The sequence below is a fragment of the Convolutriloba macropyga genome, chromosome 3, assembly GCF_964194025.1.
Source record: "Convolutriloba macropyga chromosome 3, txConMacr16.3, whole genome shotgun sequence".
Lineage (NCBI taxonomy): Eukaryota > Metazoa > Xenacoelomorpha > Acoela > Convolutidae > Convolutriloba > Convolutriloba macropyga.
The window spans coordinates 27,578,603-27,597,312 of record NC_134470.1 but is presented as its reverse complement, the minus strand read 5'-3'; the positions used below and the strand labels follow the sequence as shown (position 1 = coordinate 27,597,312).

The 18,710-nt window shown below is 35.8% G+C and overlaps 1 protein-coding gene across 1 annotated transcript in view; it reads left to right on the top strand.

Annotated features, from left to right (window-relative positions):
- LOC142336121 (glutarate-semialdehyde dehydrogenase-like) overlaps positions 1-18,710 on the top strand; it is a 137,052-nt gene that overhangs the window by 35,067 nt on the left and 83,275 nt on the right. The window contains exons 3-5 of the mRNA XM_075384672.1: positions 4,204-4,461; positions 4,643-4,816; positions 8,411-8,539. Coding sequence (XP_075240787.1) covers positions 4,204-4,461; positions 4,643-4,816; positions 8,411-8,539 — 561 coding nt within the window. The remainder of the gene's footprint in view (positions 1-4,203; positions 4,462-4,642; positions 4,817-8,410; positions 8,540-18,710) is intronic.

Sequence of the window (18,710 nt, the reverse complement as noted above, 5' to 3'; positions counted from 1 at the left end):
TGGTTTAATGCGGTTTATTTTGTCTTTATGTGAATGTCCAGTAGCAAGATAGTTTTTTGCTTCATTGTTTTCCGATGACCAAGTTTCCGTTAGACAAAGGCATTCTGGTTGACAATCCAGACTAAGCACATGAAGCTAAACTTCTGCATTTGTTTCATTTGTCGGATTAATTCATAACATGCCTCGAGAACTGGCACGTTCTTATTACATACTCTCTACCCTTTTACTTCATCGCGAAGTTTGTTGGTTTGTCTGAAGTTACCAATGCAAGTTTTCAAGTTTTCCAGATAAAATTGCTTTTTTTAATTCGTTTTTTGTTTCCATTTTCGATCGACAAGCTTCGAAATTTTCCAATGCACTGAGATTATTTTTTATCTGATTTCCATTTTTTGTGGATTTTATTCCTCTTGTTCCTTAAATAATTTTCGTTATGGTTGAACCAGCGCGGATTGGTTATACATTCTTTAATTGGTTTCATTTGAGCAAATAAGTCGGTGACTTCTTAAAATTTGTTTACTGAAATTTTCACAACTTAACGACACATCTTTGTTACTATGTTTTTGGTGCTCAAGTGCTTCAATTTCTGGCGTCAAGTTTTTTAAATGAAATATTCGATACATGAATTTGAACTTTTCGCAATCCGTGGTGGTTGACCGAAGAAAGTTTTGAAATTATTTGTCAAAATTATATTTTAAATTTCACTAACTGATTGTCCTTTTGGGTGTCTATTATGATGTCACCGTAAAAGAATTGGTGTTATAATTAAGGATTTTTTTGAGAAAGGTATTCAAAATGTTGAAAAGTCATTAGTCCTAGGTTTATTGTAAATAACAGCTAACTACGTTAAATTCACCTTTTTTACCTTCTGAAAACAAGAACTCAAATTTTTTGGGTAGTTTTCTGTTTATAGAGCAATTTTTGCTGCTCTATATCATAATCCCGGTTTCTTTTTTCTTTATATGGGTGACCATTAACAAGATATTTTTTCGTTTCATCGTTTTCCGATAACCAAGTTTCCGTTAGACAAAGGCAGTGCGCTTGACAATCCACACTAAGCACATACCTAATTTTTTCTACGGGACCTTACATTAACGTTCAGTGCAGTTATTTATAAGCCCTATTTCGACGTAAATTAGAATTTAGAGGATGTTTCGGATTATTAAAGAAAGGTTTTTGCACCATGTTAACTTCCAAGTGTTGGTTCCTTCGAAGCGTTGTAAGTTTTTGTCCGCGACCTTTGCTTGCTCTTTGCCAATATTCGAAATAGAATATCCGAGATGAAAAAACAGTTTGCGACGGTTTGATAAGAGTAATTTAAAAAATATTCCGCCCTCGATTAGACTTAATTCTTTTGACTCGATTGTCATTAATCCATTTGAAAAAGAGTTCCTTCCCGTAGCCAAAAATCAGATATCTTTCCCTTTTCATCTTTTTTCATCAGATGCATACGATTCGTCCTCGCTTTGCTTGAGTCCTCAAAGATTATGATTCCCGCGAACTTTGGAAATTTCTCGTATTTTTCTGTAAATCAATTTTCTTATGTCGTCGAGTGAAGCGGACTATTTTTGGTTTTACTGGTTTTCTAGAAGGCAAGCGATGCGTAATTGAGATGTTCTATTCCTCCACTTCGACACGTGCTGCCTGTGCTAATTCTGAGACCTGATCGTATGTTTCTCTCAAATCACTTGGTATCATTCTAATTATTCTGACATTTTCCCGTCTGTTGTATGTTTCGAGAAGCTGAGTTTCTGACATTGTTTTAAATATTGGTTTTTTTGTTCTCAAGATTGTCTTAGGTCAACTCGGCTGGCGAAATCTTTCAATTTTTCATCAACAATATTCTTAATTGCTTCTTTGATTTCGTTTCGCATTGTTTGGGCCGTTTAGGCATGCGCTTCTCCTCTGACTTTTCGAAACACGCATCTACTGCTTTTAAAAGATCTGATTTTTCTTGAAATTCACCTATTGGACTGAGTGGGCTGGTATTCCGTTTGTTTTTTTTTTGAATGCGGAGGGTTACTTGTCAGAGATGATTGTACGTAGTATTTTAGCTCTGGTATACTTTTGCTAGCATACTCATCTTCAGCGTGGTGATCTTCTAGCTGATCTATGAAAAATTTTTGTTAATATTGTCGGTTAAGTTCTCCATCTCTGATTGAGGGCTTCAATATACAGCAATTCTTGAAATTCTTTTTACTGTATAGACTTCACGGCCTCCAACTCCATTTCCAAGAGAATCAACCTTCATCCTCTGACAAGTAGGTAGAGATTTAAAAAAATCAGGGTATGTTGCAGTTGACAATATCGATAGTTCACCGAGTGATAATCAGGTGATAAATTCTACCAATTCAAACTGAAGTGTTCAGTAACCGTATTCCAATTACCTTACGAACTGTTCCAAGGCAATGAACCCTCAAAATCCGCCCAAAGGAACTGAAATCCTATTACAACCTAAATTTGGTGAGCGGCTTTTGATCACCATTTTTATTAAGCACCCTACTTTAAGTACTGATCTATGTAAGCTGGTTTTAAGCGCAGCACTGTTTCTAACACCTTGATTTCGATCGAAACGTACGGGCGATTTTTTAAAGATGAGCTTGATAATAGCTAGATCCTTTCTTCCTTTTTGGGACGAGATGACGTTTCACGCTAATAATTGTAGTAATGTTTGCTTCATCTATCAAGGCATGGAATAGCTGAGGAGTTCCGAAACGCCAGTTATATACAATGCTTTGATTTGTCCCTTATGCTGTTAGAGTATATCTATCAATTCCTCTGCTGTCAATGGCTTTTAGTTGTTACAGGGGTGAGGGGTAATCTGTTATTCACAATATTATGCCTTTTGACGATGTCTCTATCTTTAAGGGGTGCCTTTTCAAGATAAATTCGAATGTTTTGGCTGGTGCATTGAATATTAGGGTTGAAGCCTTTCCTGGCATATGTCTGACCGGTTATACCTAATTACTTCACACTCTGGGGTGTTCTTTTAGTGGCTTTGAGAGAACAACTTGCTCCCACCCTCTCTGGCTCATCCCTGAAATACACTCGTGCTAAACTTAACAAATTTTTCTATTAATAATTTTATCACAACAATTAGGCTTCACAGTGCTGTGCAGTATACCGAAATTTGGAAGGAATTGACCCATTTATAGAAATGAATTATTGATTCCCAATGAACGACCGCCTAAATAGTAGGAAGACAAATTTTTGATAATGCAACAAATTTAACGCAATTGAACCGATCAAAGACTCCAACATGATTGTTTCATTCAATCTTATAAAATACTTAAAGTAGTCATTTTGTGTTCGTTAGTTTTGTAATCAACTATTTCCCCTTTTTTGTGAAGGAAAATTGTCGAGCAGTTGAGATCTTTTTCTACGTCAATAGGGTTCTCGTTTTAAGTTTTTGATATTCAAATTTCGCTCAGTGTCGCGGGTTTTGATAGTAGTTAAAATAGGGTAATAAACTCAGCAATAAACTTATTGATTGTTCTTGAACGAAATTTGGAACAACTTGACCTTTTGTGCAAAGGGACAGTATTAAGTGGTTAATAACTAAGGAATGAAGTCTTGATATCTCTCTAAAGGTCCTCGTAGGCTCTTAAATGAAAAGTTCACCGAAGCTGTTTGAGCACAATTCAATGGTGTGTAGAGCAATTTTAACTCAAATGATATGGCTCTTGTTCCTTATAACGGTCCAACATATATCGTTCTAGCGTTAAATGACAGCCGCCGTGTAACATTAAAGGGTTTTCAAAATCAAATTGTGTGTGCATATTAATATGCCGTGTCAACCGTTCGGCTACTCTTAATATCTCGTTTCTATAGTAACCACTGAGCGCTGATCGATATTTTAAGATAATGGCTGAAATGAGGCATAAATTTATCTCATGTACGTTCTTCTCGACAGTGCGGATTTAGCTTGTTATATACCATATTAAAAGTTTTTATTTTGCATTTGGGTTGGTACCGAACAAGATTCCACCGAAGTGCTCAAATCCAAAGGGATAAGTGGAATATAGAGGAATACGTGCAGGCAAGGAATAAATTGTGTTATTATCTGAAATCTACAAATTTTTAATAATTCAACATTTTTGAAAGAATCATAACCAAGAAGAAAATACCGGTTATCAGTTCTTAATGTCTTCTTATTAAGTTTTCATCTTGAAAATTTTGTCTACTTTCGAAGGGTTTCTATTTAAGGCGTACATCAATGGTAAATGGGTTACTGCTGAGAACAAAGCAACCTTTGAGGTCTATGACCCGGCTACTGGCGATTCTCTAGCCGCTGTTCCTGATATGACCTCTACGGAAACAGAGGAGGCTATAAAGGCAGCGTCTTGTGCTCAGAATGGATGGGCCAAAACTCCTCTTAAGGAGCGAAGTGCATTTTTGACCAAAATGAAGACTTTGGTCGATGAGAACTCGGAGATGCTAGCTGAAATTATGACATATGAATCGGTTAGTCTAACCTATGAGAGCTTCCGGGAAAAATTGTAATTTTTTTAGCTATCAACCCTTTTTGGCAGAGAATGTTATTGCAATTAGCGAGTTGTTAAGTTAAAATGCAGAGTAGTATAGTGTCAGACTTATTTTAGTTCAGACTTTGATCAATTTGGTCAAAACAGTTGGAAATGTTTAGGGTAAACCAATTGCAGAGAGCAGGGGTGAAGTGAAGTATGGCAACTCCTTCTTCGAATGGTTTGCTGAAGAAGCCAAGCGGATCAGGGGGGATGCAATGTTGCACCCTGTTAAGAGAGACTCGAGGTACATGATCGTCAGACAGCCAGTTGGGGTGTCTGCTCTCATAACACCAGTAAGAATAAAAACTTTGATTAATATATTAATTGCTCACAAACGAAGTTTGTAGCAATTATATTAGTCCTGTCGGCCTTTATGCGATTTTTCGCTTGACCGATTTTTCGTCTGCCGCTTTTGACTTTTCGTTCTCAAAAACGGGATAAACAGGTAGCGCCCAGCGGGCATTAAGTGCTCTTAGAGCCTTTCAGCTCTGTCTCAGCTCAAACTGTTTTGGAGACTTATACTTATGGTGTGAAGGGCGGTTCTTAGAGCCTGAAGACACCCCCACTGTTGACACCCCCCTATTGCCCCCACCCCAGTGTTGCCCCCCACCCCTGTGTTGCGCCCCCTCCACCCCCGGTGAACCCCCCTCCCGTGGCTAGCTAATAACGAACAACCGCTTGCTAAAAACGCAAATTTATACTATTTTGCAATTTTTTTCAAGCTTTTTGAAAACTTCTGATCTTTTTTGTTTTTATCAGCCCTAGGTGTTAAGGAACCTCCTCTAGGGTTTGAAAATAGGTTACTGAGTAATTTCTAGATTAATTGGAATGTCCTGCAAGAGTTTAACAGCACGAATTTATGCCTATTTTTGATATTTTTTGCCTCTTTTCCAATTTTTTAACACTTATGGTCATTATTCAGATTTTTTGAGCCTCAAGGGTCAAAAAAGCCTCAGTTAGGGTTTTATAATAAGATACTTGAAATCTTTTGTTTGTCATGGGTTAATTTTCAACTTTTTAATATCACAAGTTTTAGCATTTAAAAAAAAAACTTGCAATTTTTCTTAAAGTTTTCGAAATTTGTTGTCTTTTTTTAGGTTTCTCTACTCTCAAGGGCCACGGAACGTCCTCTAGGGTTTGATAATACGTTATGGCATAGTTTATAGATGTAATGGATTGATCTTCAAGATTTTAATATCACAAATTTAAGCAATTTTTTAAAATATTTGCAATTTTCTTCATGTTTTTGAATTTTTTCCGGCAACAGAGGCCCTGGGACATCCTCCAAGGTTTGATAATAAATTGCTGCATAGTTTCTGGAGTTAATGTGTTTGTGATCAACATTTTTTTACTCCTGTTTTAGTAATATTTGGATAAAATTTTAACTTTTCAAATTTTTGGAAAATTTTTATGTTCCAATTGTATGGATCTTTGAGTCAGTGAAACTATTTCAGGCTTGAAACAGGGATACTGGATAGTCTCTTGAGACAATGAAGTAATTCTTAAGATATTAATGTCTTGAATTTTAGCAAGAGTTTGTTGAAATTTGCAAATTTTTCCAATTTTTTTCAATATTTTTTGTCCTTTTCAGAGTTTAACGACCATTACTGGCCAACGAAACTTTTCAAGTCTCGGAGATGGGTTACTTGGCAGAACTGTCGGGAAAAAAATGGTTTTGATTTTTTTTATTGCGAAGTCCAAAACTTTTTTTAATTTTGCTTTTTCAATTTTTTTCAAGGATAGGAAACTAGAAGTTGCAGTGTCGAATCCAATCATGGAAGATATTCGTGTCTCCTTCTCTCTCTTTCGGTTACGGTTCCTTTCCTTCTCTTTCTCGTTCACGTTTTATCTCTCTCTCTCTCTCTCTCTCTCTTTGTTGACTCCGACTTCAGCTGCTGTTATGTGGCGTAATGTCACCATCTCTGATCCTCATTATCAATGAATTATAGTTGAAATGTTTTTTTTATCAAAAATGATCTAACAGGCACTTTTAGGAAACCATTGTTAATCGCTCTCAAAAGCAATTTGTAGCAAATATATTAATCCTGTTTGTCTTATGCAATTTTTCGCTTGGCCGATTTTTCGTCTGACTCATTTGATTTTCGTATTCAGAAACGGGATAAAGAGGTAGTGCCCTGAGGATAATAAACCGTGGCTAGCTGTTGAAGCCAACCGCTCGCCGGTCGTTTGAGAGCAATTCGCCCGACGTTAGTCGGTTACGTTTATTTTTGTTATTTGCATAAAATTGATAACACGTCCTCCTCTCCCCTCCCCTTATGCCAATTTATGAAGCCAACCGCGCGCCAGTCGATAAAGGTCAATCCGCCCGTTGTTAGTGGATTGTTTAAAATTTTGGCTGGTTCCACAGGAATAATTTGACCTATCATCCAGAACGATTTTTTGCTCAGTTATACACAATTTAGCAATTTAGTCATTAGTAGCAGCCGTCAGCCTTATAAGGTTTATTACTTAGCGCTCTCCTTGTTCTTAACCTTCCAAAGATTCGGATTGTATTGGTCCGCTGTCTTTTTAAGATCTGTTCAACTTTTCTCGTTTCAACTTTTTAATGTCAATGAGACGTCAAAATAGAGTGGTGGTTTCAGTCACAATGGAATAGTAAACGGGGAGAAATTATCATTAGTTTTCTGCACTTTTTCAAACTACCTTTAAAGTGGAGAGAGAATTTGGTGTTGGATTAAAATTTCAGTTTTTGAATAGAAAGTTTTATTTCACGTGCAGTAAATGACTTCTATGTTCAGTGTTTTTCTCTGAGTGCTAATAAAAGTTTACACATGTACTGTAATTTCGCTTGTTTGCTGGAATCTCTGCACCGGCAGTTAATGCTTTTTATTACTCTGAAACCAATTGCTGTCATAAAATTTTTAGTTTTTTTTGTTTGCCTATATTTTCATTTCTGTTGTATTATCAGTTAGTCGAGTTAGTGGTGGGTCTGATCCGCTCCTAACGAGGCATAAATGAACCTAATGCAGGTTCTTAGCTAGTGATTTTAATAACTTTGGCACTATTTGTTCTCTAAAAGTTGTCTATACCCTCTTCTAAATTGATTGCCTCTTCAGTCCTTCGAGAGCAATTCATCTGACGTTAGTCAGTTTGTATCGGCTTCAGTTGATAGCTATTTTTAATGACTTTGCTCCCAATTCTTTTTGAGTTTTTTAGTGACATTTTGAATCTCGCCTTGATTCCGTGTTTTTTTGTCCACCTAATGGGGGTTTTAAAAAATGTTTTTTGAGTCTAGAATTTTATGTTATTCTGTTTTTTAATTGTTTTTTCCTAAGGCACTAACTTTCAAAAAGATTTTGATTTTTGCCAAATTTGTTGTTTCACCCTTTTGCCTCTCATTTATGTTGGCACGGTTGTTGTTTGGTGTACGCATTCTAAGGATGCGTTGCGCCAATCGTTACGCAAAGTATTGTTAGTGTCGATGATTTTCACGACCTTAGATTTTGAGAAAAAAAGTTTTTCATAATTGTTTTCTGATTTTATAGGTCATTACTTTAAGTTTTTTTGTATTGTAATTCAGGACTTGTCCGGCTTCGTTTTCTCAAATTTGCTTTACCTTCCGTTTGGTTTTGCATAAGTCACGACGTTCACGTTTTCGACTCAATGGATTTTCAATTCTTTCTCTCGTTGTATTAAACAATGAAGTGAGTACGGTCAAAGTCAAAAGAAAATCAAGAGAAACGGTCTAAACCGTTGAAGCCCGGTTTATTACAGCGATTGCTAGCGAGCATACTATTGCTGTCCGACTAGTCGATGCACACTATCACTGATAGAGTCGCTCCATCCCCTCCCCACTCGATACTTTGAGAGCGAAATGGCCGAAATTAATGAAGTAGAGGTAACGTTTTAACTGTTATTGGTTTCAGTGGAATTTTCCGCTGGCCATGATCACCCGAAAAGCGGGAGCTGCATTGGCTGCAGGATGTTGTGTGGTGATAAAGCCTGCCGAGGATACCCCACTCACTGCGCTGGCCATCGCCAAAATTGCTGAGAAGGTGCGAACGTATGTATTGTGTTTCTTCGTTCTTTTGATATTCGGGTAGGTTATTGGAAGTGCTTAGATAAGACTTATCAAAACCAGTAGATAGACCAGAATATGTACACGGTAAGGAATCAAACCGATGGAAACAACGGACCATCTGAGAAATTAAATGACAGGAATATCTTTATTTAGACAAATTAACTCGGCCTATAAAACCGTTGAGTACCGCATGCACACCTGCCAGCAGGCTACAATTTTTCTTTGCGTATTACGATACATAGCGCCTACACTCTAAAAAAGGTTCAGGTAAATTTACCTGAAAAAACACCTGAATCTACCTGAACAGTTCAGGTAGATTTATCTCACCTGAACCCTACCTGAACACACCTGAAATTTACCTGAAATTTACCTGAAAAATTCAGGTATCACTGCCTGAACTTTTACCTGAGCTTACCTGAAATTTACCTGAAAAAAACACCTGAACTGTTCAGGTAATTATAGCTGCGAAGCTGTAAGCTGAGCGTAGCTATATTGCGGTGCTCTTGGTTTTTTTTTGTTTCGTCGTCTGACGCTTCATTTTCGTTTTACATTTGTTCTAGAACATTCTGTCTCGTCACTGCTTAAATGGCTTTTTCGCGCTTGATTTCACGCTTCTGCGTGACCTAAATTGCGGTTATTCAGAAACAGAATCTGTTCCTAAAACAAAGTTGATTGTAAGAAAACAGATTGTATGGTCCGACAGCCGAGTGGTTAAGGCGACTGGCTGTTAATCCGGAGATCGCCGGTTCGAGACGCGACAGGGAAACTTTTTTTGCACCCAAAAACAACCTCCTTTGAAATAAACTTGTAAGTTTTATAGGCGGCGGCGATAACTTATCAACTCACTTCTGTATCTTTTTCCATCTGTATTTTACGGCACGCAAGTCTATTTCGCAGCTATTCCGGCAATCTGCCGGCTATGTTTTTTACAGTTCAGGTAATTTTACCTGAATTTTCAGGCAAAAATTGCCTGAAAATTCAGGTAAAATTACCTGAACTGTAAAAATTACCTGAACAGTTCAGGTTTTTTTTTCAGGTAAATTTCAGGCAAGTTCAGGTAAAAGTTCAGGCAGTGATACCTGAATTTTTCAGGTAAATTTCAGGTAATTTTCAGGTGTGTTCAGGTAGGGTTCAGGTGAGATAAATCTACCTGAACTGTTCAGGTAGATTCAGGTGTTTTTTCAGGTAAATTTACCTGAACCTTTTTTACAGTTCAGGTACTGGTTCAGGCAAAAATCGGGTGCCTGTAGCTCTATTCAGGTAACCAAGTTACCGACAAGACAAAAAATAAGTGTAGTAAAACCATTGTAAACTGTCGGAAAAGTTTTCTCGAGTCAATTTATCAACCGACTATTGAGAAGACAATCCAGTATGTTGTATTTTTAAAGTGAATCTCAGCTCAGTATGTACAGAGTACACACCTTATACAGGACCGCCAGCGAGAAGGCGTCCACTAAGGTCCTAAACTATTGGAGTGCCATAGAAGGATAGGCGGTAAAGCCGGATCCTTGGAGGCTCTCACTAAAACAAACGAACAAGCAAAAACAAGACAGCACAAGACACAACAAGACAAAAAACAAATGTATTAAAAACATTGTAGACTGTCGGAATAGTTTTCTCGAGTCAATTTATCAACCGACTATTGAGAAAACAGTCCAGTATGTTTTATTTTTAAAGTGAATCTCAGCTCAGAATGTACAGAATACACACCTTATACAGGACCGCCAGCGAGAAGGCGTCCACTAAGGTCCCAAACTATTGGAGTGCCATAGAAGGATACGCGGTAAAGCCGGATCCTTGGAGGCTATCACTAAAACAAACGAACAAGCAAAAACAAGACAGCACAAGACACAACAAGACAAAAAACAAATGTATTAAAAACATTGTAGACTGTCGGAAAAGTTTTCTCGAGTCAATTTATCAACCGGCTGTTGAGAAAACAATCCAGCATGTTGTATTTTTAAAGTGAATCTTAGCTAATTGAATGATCAGAAAGCAATCAGAACAGTCGAATGCGATCACAATGGCTACGGCGCAACCAAAACAGAGAAAAATCAAAGGTCGTAACAAATTGAAGCTTAAAACAGAGGAAAGACAATACAAAAAAATTATAAAAGACAAGTGTGCCAAAAAACAGCAGAAGAGAAGGTCTTGATTTTAATTCTGCCACTAAACTAAACTTGCGTCAGCTTCAGTAAAAAATCAGACAACCGAAAACAAAGGTTTGAAAAGAGATCAAAGAGAAAAAGACGCATCATTGCAAAACAAAAAACCGCACTAGCAAAATTTTCTTAGAACAACCAAGAACCCAAAAATATGAAAATTTCGTAATCATTGAAACTCATTCTTGAAATTTAGACACAAAACCATAGGAAAAAATCAAAAAATTTCTGACACGACGTGAACAGAGTTCCCAGAAAACAAAGATGACCTAACAAAGATACGATATGACCAAAAGGTTGACGATATGGCATCGAAAGGAAATACAGAACAGTCCGAATTAAAAACCAAAAAGAACAGACGTTCTCCAAAGACGAACAAAAAGAAAAACTGACCCAAGACAACCCTTTAAACAGCTGAAGCAGTAAACAGAAACATTAGCGCTGGAAAACTAGGCAATAGAAAATCGAAAGTGGATATTAAATATAACAAACGAGCAACAACGGAGCAACTGAAAGAAACAAATAAAAACTCATCCCAAATCTGAAGTGAACCCGAAAACCGCTATGAAAACATTGCAAAGATGAAATCTGGAAGAACTAGAGGTTAACAGAAGGTACTAACCCAACAAAGATTGAAGAGATGACAACAAAATCAAATCCACAAGCAGCAGCAATTAGAAAAAAAACACTAAAAAATGCAAAATAAATTAGAGAAGACCTAGAGAACCAAAAAGAGAACCAAAAAAACTGAGAAACAACAATCCAGAGCAAAAACAGCGAAAAATAACAAAAGCTTTGCGAAAATGTAAAATATTTAAAAACTCAAGGGAACCCTATAACAAGCTGAGGCAGTAAGGAAAAAAATAGCGCTAGAAAATTACACAGAAACTCCAAAACAAAAAACTGATTGAATAATAATCAACAAGGAAAAAGAAGCAACCGAAAAACCAACAGATTCAAAAATACGCCATCTACAAAAAGCAGAATCCAAAAGGCAACAAGAAGACCGCAAAGATGAAATTTAAAAGGTCTAGAAAATATCAAACTAATTCAAACAGGCGGGAGGAGAAACGAACGTCACAAACAATTGCTCATTAAGAACTTTATAGAAGGAAATGCAAATTTCGTGCATTATTTAAAAACATCTGAACCAATTAGTGAAAAAACAAGACACAATCAAACGACTAAATACATTAACAAAATACCAAAAACGCAAATAAAAATAACCAAAAAAACCACAACAAGAAAACAAAAGAAAAGAAAAAAGGTACACCACGCTTGAATGACAAAATCTAAAACACAAAAACTTTTAGGAAATCCCTTGACTGAAATAAACGTACAACCAAAAATCAAAAACAGCTAATTAAAAATAGTTAAAGACCAAAAGCAGGAGGATTTAAAAACCGCATTGCTTAACAAAAATCGAACCCTAAACAATGAAAATTGACAGTAATCCAAAACAGAAAAGAACCCTAGCAACACCATAAAAACCTCAACAAACAAACAAAATAAAAAAAGGCGACGAAAAGGAAAAAAACAGACAAAAACACCGCCGTAACCATTATTCGACTTAATTCATCACGTTGCTTTCTGACCCGAGAAGCGAAACAAATTTATTTCAATTCAATACATGATACAAATTTTTTTTTTCTGTGTCTGAAGACCAGTCTTTTGATTTTTTGACAAAATTGTGAAGCACAACAGATTCTTAAAGACAAGTTACCTAAAACGTTGATCGCGTGTTCAGAAGTTTTTAAAAAAGTAAACATGACTAAAGCCAAAAAAGGACAGTGAATATCATCAAATAGGAAAATGCAGTGATACAAAACCTCTAAACACGCGAACTTTGGAATTCAATTAAGGATAGAACTAAGTGAAACAATAAAATTGAAGATAATGAAATAAAGAATGATTACAAAATTAAGATATCTGATAAGATAAAACTTCACAAGAAAAAATTTCAGTCCATTGGCTGAAAAAGTGCTCTTATTCCACAAAACTTGAAATTTGAAAATCCGGATACGCACGGTGTAACTTTCACTAAATTGTAGACACAATTCAGCCAAAAAAATTGAAATTGATTCCATCGAAAGCAGTCTTAATATCAAGTGCAGCTCTTTTGTTCATACGATAAAAAGTGATACAGCTAAATGACACATGAAAATATAGCTTTTAAGTGAAACAAATATCATAAAAGGGTAAAATCTATGCTTGATTTTGATTTTAGTTAGGAATGTTTAAACTATTTGATGAGATTAAAAAAAGCAGCTGAAGGTAGTAAAACCTAAGAGCCAAAAACAAAAAAAACCAACTGAAGGCCGTGCAGCCTACCAGTCCTAAGTCTTAGATGAAATTAGACATAACTAAAATCAAAATGAAGCATAGGATTGTACAATCAATTTGATAGTTTTGGGTTTTGTGTCTGCGGACCAACTTTCCATTTTTTTAAATTACAAATAAATTTCGAAAAATTTATCACCATCAGCGAACAGAAATTTTGTTCGCGTGTTTATATTTAACTGATAAACAAACAAAGACTACGCTTGAAAAATGACAGTGCATATCATAAACTGGGATATAATTAAACATGGTTTAGGAAAGATAAACATGCGAACTAGGTAAAAAGTGTTGAAAACTTCAGTACTAGGTGCAAACAGATTGAACATTGAAATTAGCAAAGATGATAAGTGAAGTAGAAGCAATTAGCTGCAAGCAGAACAGAAATTGACATAGGCATCATATGAAACAATGAGGCAACTAATTGGATTAAAAGAGTTGATTTAGAGCTGACAAATCCGATTACTAATGAGTGCCAAAATTATTGAAACAACGTCAGTGCTTCGGCTAGAATAATTACTCTTCTAGATCAACAAATTGTTGACAAAGGAGCAAAAAATGCACAGTAATTACCAAATAAAATGTTTAGGACCTTAGCCGAAGACACCGAAAATGATTCAACTAAACAGCACTTTTTAAATAAATGCAAATTTGTCAAATAATTTAATGAACAAAAATTTAAAATTGGTTAAACCGAAATATTAAACGAAACACCTACGCTTTGTTTTGATTTTAAATATTAACTTACAAATTGAATCTAAGAATTAAAAGGGCAGAACATTGTGAAATCCAGGAGCCACATTCAAAAATAAATAGATAGGCTGTAAAATTTTAATCATAGATGAGATTGCATCTGATCAAAATCAAAATGAAGCGTCAGTTTAAATTAACGCTAACGCTGTTTTTCTGTTTTTTTGTTTGACAAGCAAACTTTTCTATTTTTTTGTGGATTTAATTAAGTATAGATAGTGGTATGCACAACTATAGTCCGATTACAAATGAGATTTAACATGAAATAGGCATCATATGAAACCAATTGGATTAAGAGTTGATTTAGAGTTGACATGTCCGATCATTATTGAGTGCCAAAATTACTGAATCAACTCCAGTGCTTCGGCTGGAATAGTAATTTCTCTAGATCAGCAAAATTTGCAAACGAAAAAGCGGGAAACGCTGTAGTTAACACCTGAATTGTGTGGGGAACCTCAACCGAACACACTGGAAATGTTTCAATTAAAAAGCACTTTCTAAACAGATGCAGTTATTATAATCAAATTATTGAACGTATGACAGTTGGTTAAACACAAACATAAAATCTAACACCTATGCTTTGTTTTGATTTCAATTAGCAAATTTCAAACTAAGTCAAAAATAACTCAAAAATAAACCACGCTTTTAAATCTTTATCTTAAAAGAGATTGGAACTAATCCAAATCAAAACGAAGCCTAAGTTTAAATTAACCTGAACGCTATAACGCTATTTTTTGTTTTTTTTTGTTTGACAAGCAAACTTTTAATTTTTTTTTGGTGAAATAAATACAGATATGAATATGCACAACTAAAGTTTCATGTTATGAAAATTAAAGAGAAGGTTATTAGCTATTTTTGACATAGTTACAATCAACTTGCGCTGACCCAACTCATGTAGATGACATTTATCATGAGGGCTGAAATGACAGGGATGAATTATTTTTTTTCCGTAAAATTTACTGCCAAGCTTATTTTTCATTCTTAACTTAAAAGCTTCAAGTCTGGTGTGTTTAAAGCATCTATTTCCATTTTGATCATCATAATATTCTGCATGGTCCATCCTAGGTAGCAACTCGAGTAACAGAATTTGATGTTCATAGGGGAGATGTTCTACTAAATCTGTATAGTATATTAGCAAAGTTTCACCATTTGTCGAATTGAAATCATTGTTTCCAACACAAACTACTATGCGCCTATACTGCACAATTTCTGGATAGAGAGACATTAAATGTTTTGCTTGTCGTCCTCCCTAACTTTTATTATCAATAGCTAAATCCTTAATGCAATCATAGTGACTAAAATTATCAAAGGCATTTCTCATATTCGAGTCTCCAATAAATAAAACCCTTTCACTTAGGACTAAGTGCACATGATGGTGTAGATAGTACATATAATCTAACATGGTAACTACGTCCTCATTTTCGTCCTCGTCGTAGAAGTAGAAGTTGTTTCCATTCCACCGTACTAGCCTCTTGATCTCCATTCTTTGAACACAAAAGCGAGAACTTCGAACAGGACAAAAAACAAGGATCAAAGAACTCAAATAATTGTTACAAGATCCAAAGAAAATTACCTGCAGATCCAAATAAATTGCTAAAAGACAAAAAAAGTTTACTCGACAGGAATAAGCAGTTTAATACAAAAAACAAAAGAACGCAAAAACCTTCGAGGAAAATTAAAGTAATTTAAAATTGGACGCATAGTTATTGTACTTTAGAGTGTGCCTCAGCACAACGTGTTCGTAAAAACAATCAACTACCGCGCATTTATGCAATGATAAAGGATGAAAATCAAACAGATCATCAAACGCAACCAGAACAAGTCCTGCTTGATAATTTATTGAAACACAATAGAACGCGATTTCTCTTGGTATTTAACTGTTTTTAACTCGAAGCAAGAAAAAAAAACTCTGGGCTCGCAAAACAAGACTTTTTGAATGAGAACAAATTTTGGATATGAATTTTCATGGTCAACATCTAAAATAAGAACATCATTCAAACCATATCTAGTTCCCATTATAACAGCATTGCTCGACTGTAAACACTCAGGTTCAGAAAAACAACTACGGTATTTTTCATTTGTAGAAATTAAAGAATCAGACCCAAAACCTTGTTTGCAACAAGGAAAAATATTTTGTTTGATGGGGATATCGTCCTTCCAATTAAAATACTCGTTAACCTGATGGCGTATCGCCAGACTTTTACAGATATTTTTGAAATTACAAATGTTATGTGTCAACCGTTTAAAGAATTGATGTTTGCGTTCATACCTTAAGACACTTTGATAGAGAAAAGGTCCCGATGATTTCAGCACTCTCGGGTAATGAATCAACTTATGTTGCTTAAATGTTACCGATTCTGAGGGGAAAAGTTGAACCAAGGTCTCCAAGTGTTCATCTGAAACAACAGAAAAAACACAGATGACTTTGAAATCAGCAAACAAAATCAGTTGTAATAACTTACGAATTAAAACCCCCAACAGTTGATAGTCGGACTCCACAAACGTCGGGCTAAGCAAAAAAGCAATAAGATCAAAAAAATCATGCAAAAATTTCCAAATTTCGTTAAAGGGAACAGCGTCATATATCATTAGTGGTAGAAAACGGTTGAGTGTAAACATTTGATCGTACTTCTGTTTGAAGTGTCCGTGCGACTTGTCTTTGATCCTCTCAAAATCAATTTCTGACGGTTTACCATCAATATCACGACCATAAGCAAAATTATTTATTCTTAAATTAAGACTATCAAGGCTCAAATAGTCAGGTATTAATTCTTTAAGAACTATGCGTAGTATATTCATCAGACTTCCTTGGAAAATGTCGTGATGTAGATCAGCAGTGAAGTTCTCGTAAGGATCAAAGTAGAAAGTTTCTAGAACGCAAAAGTGCTTGATACCATTTCGTTTGTTCACTGCGTCTTCTCTACAAGACTGAGAACTTCTAAGATCCTGTAAACGTTCTTCAAAAACTGATTTAAAGGATGACTGCGGCACCGTACATTTTTCACAACAAAAACCTCCAGAAAAACTTTTATTGAAACCAAAAACAGCATGGTAAGCCAAATTGTCTGCGACGAAATTTAACCGTCTCAAAGCAACAGATCAAGTTTTACCGGTTCTTGTTTTAACTTCTATACCACTTTCTAAACCAACCAAATCGCCTTTGATTGCAGTTAAAACCTCCTTGAAGCCGTATGTTTCAATATCTAGATACGGAACCAGAGCTACAAGATGTGTCATCCGCATATCCGATTTGTAAAACTTTTGATATTGAAACAAACTGACCGGTTCTTTAATCTGTTTAAAAACAGATTGACCCTTAACTGATCTTATTTCATGTTCAACCCCAAATACTAAATCGCAAGGCATCACAAACTGCCTTTTCTGCTTCAACAGTTTAAGAACTTGATACTCATTTTCAGCCGAACAGAAGGTAAATTCTCCAGAAGCCTTTTAACAGACTGCGGAAGCAATGACTTGCGAGAACATCTGGACATTCCGACGAAATGAGTCCTAAAGAGAGATTAACAGTTTTCATTATATCTTCAGTGAAGTTCTTAGTAGCCCCAATATAACGGAACGCTTGACTCCACGTTGCTGATGTGTCACCTAACATACTAAGTAAAACATTCTGACCAGCAGAACCATCGATTAACCTAGAAATCCTTTCAATTAGGTCCGATTCTTCCGTTATTTCAACAGCTTTAGGAGAGATTAAAACATTTTCTAGGTAGTCAGTTGAGTCACTATTATTATCATCCACAAAAATTTTGTTTTTGCATTGCGTTTTTCTATGATATTTCCTCGCATGCTTATTCAAATATTTTAACGAACAAAATTCTCTAGGACAGAAAGGACAAACAAAGGAAGACGCAGCACCATTATAGTTACTGAGGTAGGAAGTGTAATTACTGAGAGTGAGTTCTTTCATATCGCAACCTTTGAACTTACAAGAAAACGCACCGTTACTTTTTTCACTTCTTTATACTGATCCTGACACCAACTGTAGACCTTTTGCTGTGTGCCTAAGAAAGAGGAAGATATTATTCCCGCTACATTTGGTGTACAATCACGCGCATCAGAAGCCCCTGACTCGCTATCGCAAGAACTATCAGCAGAAACGGCAGTACTACAAGATTGACTATTTAGATAAATATCAACATCGTTTCCTCTTGAAACGGACAATTCAATTTCATGTTTTTTTACATGATTAACAAAACTGTTAAAGCCCGAAAAGAGTCGAAAACAAATAATACATTTAAACTCAGCTTCTAGAAGCTGATTTGTTCTAATGTGGTCAAGAAAATCGTGGTTAGTTAATATGACCCGCTTTTTGCAAAACTCACATTCCGCTCGATAAAGCAAACTGCTTTCATCAGTATTTTCAATCACTCTCTGGTTTCTACGCGAAAGCCTTTCTGAACCTAGATCACTACTTTTTGACGGTTCTAAGTTCTCTTCATTACAAGAGCTGCCCGTTACCTGCACTGGCATTTCTCTTTCTATGGGTTCCAATACGCCTAAAGTGTTGTCAATCATATCCTGAGCAAGCTCTTTGTTGTCTATCAGAGAACTGCTCACATTATTAGAATCAGTGGATTCTGTTAACACAATGCATTTAGAAAAAGATTTACCAGAACGCGTACCCTTTAATGGCGCACATGGCAAGGCGCTTATTGCCTTCGATTGATGATCTTCTTTAAAGGGGCACAGACAAAATTCTTTGTTGGAACCAAAATAGCTTTTTCCATACGAAACTGTAATCTCCTCGCCTTCATTAACATCTCTTAAAGTTCTTATTGAAACAAAACCATCTTTACCTCTGATCGTTTCATACCTGCAGTTAGGGCGACATGAATGATTAACAAAAGAAAGGGGACCTTGAAGTGAATAAGATTC